Genomic DNA, 6,521 nt, shown 5'->3' on the forward strand with positions numbered 1-6,521 from the left:
TTAGACCTTCAAGACATATAAGGTGACGGATAAGCTTTGCAGATACAACATGATAGTAAATAATTACAGTGAAGAATTTTCTAGTTATGTGCACTGAACCCATTTTCCTTTTTTCCTTTTCCACAGTCAGTAAGCCAAATAGTCAATGAGAAACATCACAAGATGATTTCTCTGTTAAGATGTTGTTCAGAACATAAATATGTCTTGAGAGATATTTGCATATAAATTGTTTTTAATTAAAATTACTTTTGGTAGATTAAGTTAGAATAGCCACTGTTAAAAAAATAAGCCATGTTTCTGAAAGAAGTAGTTTTAAAGGAAGTGTTAAAAACAGTTTGTCAATTTGCATTGTACTGTTCAGTTATTCACATGCTAATTGTATTGTTCTGCTGTCACATTACCTTCAGCTTGAAGATCAGTCAGAAAAAGAAATTCTGCACTACCTGTGACAGTCAGACAGTGGAGCAAAGAATGCCAGTGAAGTGAGTTGTTGTTTATGGCTATTTTAATTGTAGATTTGTGGGATGGGACGATCAACTTTTGAATAATCTGGACAGCTTTTATTTTCCTTCCCCCTTTAAAGTGGATATGATTATTTTGATTCCTTGTTGTCAGTTCTGCTTGCCATTACCATTCAAGTAAATCCCATGAGGTCAGTGAGATAATTCTCTAAGTGATAAGAAAATATTAAAACAAATAATATTACCCATAAGAAAGAGAATCAGAATTAGGTTCCTGCTGTCTGTTTTATCCCGGTCTTTCATTGTGCTTTTTTGTTTGACAAGCAAGCTAGTAAATATTTACTGAACAACCTATAAATTTGTTATATATTTGATAAAAGTTTATTACAGTTACTAAAACAAATTCTCTGCTGATTAGTTCCATCAGCACATGATGTCTCACAAAGTACTGCATGATGCTACGTTTAGTTTTCATTTGTGTTTTCAGTACAGACTGACTATATTTGCACTGTCCAGTTCCCCTTGTGTATATATGTATATATTTTGTTTAAATATAATTTTGGGCAGTCTGGATACAAATAAACTGACAGCTACAAAAAAATCTTGCTTGTTAAAGGTGTCAATGCCACAATCTAGTGTAATAATTGTAACTACAGCTACATAATATGGTGACACTATCATATAATCCCTTTATAAATCTGCAATTAGAAAATACCATTACTGGTGATGCTGGGAAATACAGCTGTGGAATACAGGTCTCAAACTAATCTGTATACTCAGAGCAGGATTTTGACAACTGAGCTCTCAGAGTCCCCTTAGGAATATAAAATATTTTTCACAGAATTCTAGGGTGGGGATTTTTTTTTTGTAAACTAAGAAAACCTGTAATATTTTATACAGAACAAAGTGTTTGGTCCATTTATCAAATTCCAGAGCCTTTTAGCTCCTAAAATACCTTTTTCTTAAGTTATTACATAGAGTGGCAGAAAGCCAATAGTCAGCATAAAGGTCTTTCCGTAGGTGATCTGAGACACCAATTGGCCAAACAGACAAAAGCATAGTGACCTTCACTTCTGAGGTTACTTGAAAACGCTCTCCTGACAGATGGGCATCTTGCCAGCCTTGAGAATACATGCTGTTGTATTCTCCTTGAGCCATTGTATTCAGCCTTGAGAATACATGCTAGCCTAGAGGAAAGGCAGCACAGCATGTGCAGGCAGGTGCTGTGTTTTAGCAAAGCCTTTTCCACCCTGTTTTCCACTGACCCAAATTTCCCACCCCTCAGTACTGCAGACAGTGTCTGTGGCTTGTGATGCTTTGCTGAGCCGAGGAAGTCCTGCTCTACTTTTAGTTAGGATAAACTCCTGTCCTCCCTCAGGGGTGTGAATGTAAGACCTAGGCATGAGGTAGAGAAGAAATACACCCCACGAGTTTGCTTGTCTGAAACCAGAAACACCAACTGAGAAAAACCTTTCAGTACAGAATGACTAACCTCCATGAAAATTAAGTTGCAAGGTTTTTTGAACAGAGAAACAGGGTCTAGTCAGAAAACAAGATTTCTGTTTTTGTCAAAAATCCTGGAATTTGTTTTGATTTTGCACTGAAACAAACCCAAACATTTCAAAATTTTCCAATTTCCCCTTTCTTACCACCAAATGAGAAAGACGCACACAAATCATTCCAGAGCTGCCAAGTGACTGCTATATTCACATAGAATGTAAATTCAGTTTCAAATCCCCTCCCTACCGTAACCTATACAAGATACATAACCAGAGGATTAGAAAGTTGGTTTCCTCTCCCTGTCCGCTTAATAGATTTCTACTATTTGTATAAAATGTAACAGTGTCAACAAAAGCAACATGAGATACCGATCAATTTAATTATTACCTACCTCTCCAGGTATTCTTGCAGGTGTTCTTGAGTTGACATGTGTTCTTGTCTCCTTACAAAAAAAATCTGTATCCAAAATGGGGGGAAAAAAAAAAAAAGTTACTTACTCTGCTCTGGCTTTGCACTTTGAACTATTTGGTTTAGTTCACAATCTTTCACAAGTGCAAAATGCTACAAAAACATTCTTCATTCTCTTTAAACTTTTATGTTAAAAAAAATTAATATGCATCAATTTTACTAAAATTTAAAATAAGTGGAGATAAAACCTTCTACTGAGTCTGTTCTGAGTGGATAATAGGGTATCAGGTCAATGAAATTCTTCATCTTTTACTACTTGTCTTTAGAGGTTACAAGAAGAACTGATTAACACTTGAAATTTCTAGCTCAAAGATTTTGGCCGAGGACATTTGTAAGATTTGAATTTATTTTTCAAAATTTTCCTTAAAAAAAACCTATTTCAAAAAAAATTCAGTTACTAACCACTGAACCGAGGTTTAGTAAAGAAGTATGCTCCTTATTCTAAAACAAAATATGATCTACATGACTAAACAGATTTATTCCTGCTTATCGCTGAACAGTAGATATGAGACTAATGTTCATTTGGGGATGCCCAAGGCTGCAAATTGACCGACTGCAAAATTAAATTGTTCAGTGCATAGGGTAACGTGAATTACCCACCCTGCTCCCTCAAGGAGATAGCCAAACAGACTAGCTACCACAGACGGCACAGGCAGAAGATCACAATGCTATTTTCAAGGATAGATGTTGTTTCCACAGGTCAGACGCTGGGGAAACAATGGCCTGGTCCAAGTCTGTGGATACACTACTAGCTAATAAAGGTAAGAAGTAAGAGAAAAATATATTTTTTTTAAATGTGTGTCAACCCAGTTGACAAATGCTGCTGTCAGGTTTTCACACTGCTGTCCGGTTCAACTCTCCACATGCTTTGAAGCACACCAGTGTTACTGCTGGAGGCGTGTGAGCTGCTGTGCTGAAAAGGCAGCGGGGGCATGTTTCTCCATGCTGCAAACACAATATACCTTCTGGCCAATGCTTCAGGGACATTTAAGAAGGCACAAGTGCTCTGAAAGGGTTTTGTATTATGAAGATAACGGTTGTTAAACTCTCCATGCAATAGTTCTGGTTTTCCTTTTTTTTTAAATAAAAAAACCACAAACCTTTTCTTAGGTATTCCTGTTACAAAGAAATATACATGTTGTGCATTGACTTTCAGTCAAATAAAAAATTATTATTTCTAGTATATCCAAAGTCACTTCTCCAAGACATCCCATTCCTCCTGACCTGAAACTCCAAACCACATGTAACTTAAAAATTTCCTTGCCCCTGCCCCATTTTCCTGTAGTAGCTTTGTGGCCTGGACCCTGGGGTGCCTCCACACTGTTTCTGAATAGTATTAACTTGACTAACACAACTAAATATGGGTGCTGTCAGCTTTCTTTTCTAAGAGCTTGTGATTTGGATTAATTTTAAAACAATTTCTTCCAAACAACCTTTCTTTGTTTCATTTTTTCTCTTAAAAGTGCAAAAAAAAATATCAAACAAAGAAGTAACAAAGAGTCCAACTCTTCATCTAAGTCTTAATCATTACTTGAAGGGAGATGGAAGCGCTATTAGGCAGGCTAACCTCAGCTCTGAGAAGCACACTACCACAATATGACTTAATTTTCTGCTTGCTTCTTAGACCAGGGGTCAGCCTCAAATCCCTAATTTCCTAGTCACGACAAATCCTCTTGAAGACCAGAATCTCCAGGATCCCCTTTTGACTAGTGTATCAGTGCTAGAGAGACCAAACCACGGCAGGCAGGTATTGGGAGCAGTCCTCAATTAGTAACTCTCTGGAAGGATTCTCTTAGTCATCTTACCATCACTATAGTTTCATCTCCTATTTATCTGTTCCACAACAGCCTCTTGAGACTAACTGCTGGCTGACAGGCAAAACAATATCAAACATAAGTCACGCTATATATACTGCATGTATATATATATATATATATATGTATACACACACACACGTGATATACATACATACATCATCTGCATTGGTCTTTCAGTTTTTCTCTACCCCTCATCTCATGCATTTTTCCCCAGATGGCTTGGCAGCTTTTAGGACATTTTTGAAGTCAGAGTTCAGTGAGGAGAACGTGGAGTTCTGGCTGGCCTGCGAGGACTTCAAGAAAACCAAGTCCTCCACTAAGATCGCCTCAAAAGCTCAAAAGATTTATTCTGACTTTATACAAGCTGATGCTCCAAAAGAGGTAAATAGTTTTTTGCATGTACTTTGGGTACTGAGGATGGGAATCAAGTGGAAAATTCAGATCCAAACTTCCAGGAACGACAGACAATACAATTCAATGTGGCTTTACTTCCATTTTCACGTCAATTACTTACCAGGTAGAAGACACTGTGTGGAACTCCGTGAAGCAAAGACCTCTTATGGTTTATGCTTTAAATACATTCTTCACATGGGGCATGGATTTATCTCACTTTCTGGAATTTCTGCCTTAAGATTTAAGGAAATAAATGTTCAATATAATTTGGTTTTTCTAACCATTTTTATAATGCAATAAGCACCATTTCCTCCATATTTTAGGTACCAGTATATTGGAATGTTAATGACTGTTATTTGTTCTTTTGTACAGGTATTTGACATGATGAAAACTGAAATGCAAACTTGCAAAAATTTCCATCACAGAATTCAATTTTATCATTATTTAAAAAATGCTTACTGTGAAGGAATAAATTGCTAATTAATTATTGTTCACATTCTACTCCCTAACAAACTTTTACACTGATGCTTTTGCAAAGAATCCTTACAAAATATATAGGGCCAAAACCTAAAATGATGCTGAGTACCTTCATCTCTAATTTACTTTTGGTAATTGGTACTTCATAGGATTTGGTTTGGCAAAGAGATGAGATAATCAGAAGCAAGTTTTTCCCTTCTTTTTTCAGTGATGTCATCTGTAAGAGCCAAATAAAGTTAACAGTTCAGTATGCTAGTAAATGAAGGGATGACCTTCCTGCTTATTTGTATCAGCCAGGGTTTTGGGAGGAAATTCAAATGCAGACTGTCCCCTGTACATGAATAGATCTCAGCTTTGCAATCAAACTGACATTGGTTTTATGCCTCCTTTCTTCCTACAGATTAATATTGACTTCCATACCAAAACCCACATCTCTCAGAATATCTCCGAGCCCACCCTCAGCTGCTTTGATGATGCTCAGAGGTTAATCTACACTCTCATGGCAAGGGACTCGTTCCCCAGGTTTCTAAGGTCAGAGCCGTACAAGGAACTAGTAAAGAAGCAACAGAACGGAAATCAGAAGAGATGGCTCCCATTTTTGTGAGAAAATACCTGAGGGATGATGAGTTCATAGATGTCTCCCATTGCAACTTAGTACAGATAATATTTTATTAAAGTGATTGTACAAACCAGGTCTAAGAATTGCCTTTGCCAGCTTGTGTTTAAGTACAATATGCACATGATACTTTCTAATAATGATGGAGAAATATTCAAGAAACAGGATGGAATATGCTAAGACATTTGAGCTACCTTTTTAGTAAAGTTATCTGCCATTGATATTTTTTCAGCGCTTGCTTTATTTGTCAAAATGCTTTCACATTTTTAAGCAGAATGTTTTGGTTTTCTGGTTTGCTGTTGATTTTTCTTTAGAAGTACAGCCTCAAAAATAAATTCCTTCCAGGGAACTTGAATACATTTACTCATTCATTCATCATCTTATCTGTAATTTGTAAAAAGATTTAAAATCATCTTTTAAATATGTTTTATACAAATTCAAAACAAGAAAAGCGGAAATATGTTAGATAACACACTGATAATATTTAATAAATAGGCAGCTGCTTTATAACAAATGTTCCTGGCGTTTAGAGCAAATTAATGTTTCATAATACAACTGTCTTCAATATGACTCTCTTCAATTTTCTTTGTGTTTATTTCATTTACATTTTTATTGAAAAGTCTCATTTATTAATTGTGTAGGTATTTTGGAAAAAACATTTTCAATTAATAATTCATTTTCTTTGCTTTGCAAAATGTATCAGTGATACTGTCCCCGTGCACTCATGAAGAAGTAATGTCAATAATTATTACAATTTTTCAATGAAATACAGATAAGCAGAAAAGCAGG

General features: G+C 35.9%; 1 protein-coding gene across 1 annotated transcript; it reads left to right on the forward strand.

Moving 5' to 3' along the window:
- The first annotated feature begins 471 nt into the window (after window positions 1–471).
- Window positions 472–5,720, forward strand: RGS21 (regulator of G protein signaling 21). The gene is made up of 4 exons (XM_068416829.1): window positions 472–482; window positions 3,114–3,190; window positions 4,461–4,627; window positions 5,517–5,720. The coding sequence occupies exons 1-4, from the start codon at window positions 472–474 to the stop codon at window positions 5,718–5,720; spliced, it is 459 nt and encodes a 152-aa protein (XP_068272930.1).
- The last annotated feature ends 801 nt before the right edge of the window (window positions 5,721–6,521 follow it).

The sequence above is a fragment of the Nyctibius grandis genome, chromosome 21, assembly GCF_013368605.1.
Source record: "Nyctibius grandis isolate bNycGra1 chromosome 21, bNycGra1.pri, whole genome shotgun sequence".
In the NCBI taxonomy this organism is placed as follows: domain Eukaryota; kingdom Metazoa; phylum Chordata; class Aves; order Nyctibiiformes; family Nyctibiidae; genus Nyctibius; species Nyctibius grandis.

Coding starts and splice junctions, on each gene's coding strand:
- RGS21 (XM_068416829.1), top strand. Junction 3,191..4,460: donor TACACTACTAGCTAATAAAG/GTAAGAAGTAAG, acceptor ATTTTTCCCCAG/ATGGCTTGGCAGCTTTTAGG. Junction 4,628..5,516: donor AAGCTGATGCTCCAAAAGAG/GTAAATAGTTTT, acceptor TTCTTCCTACAG/ATTAATATTGACTTCCATAC.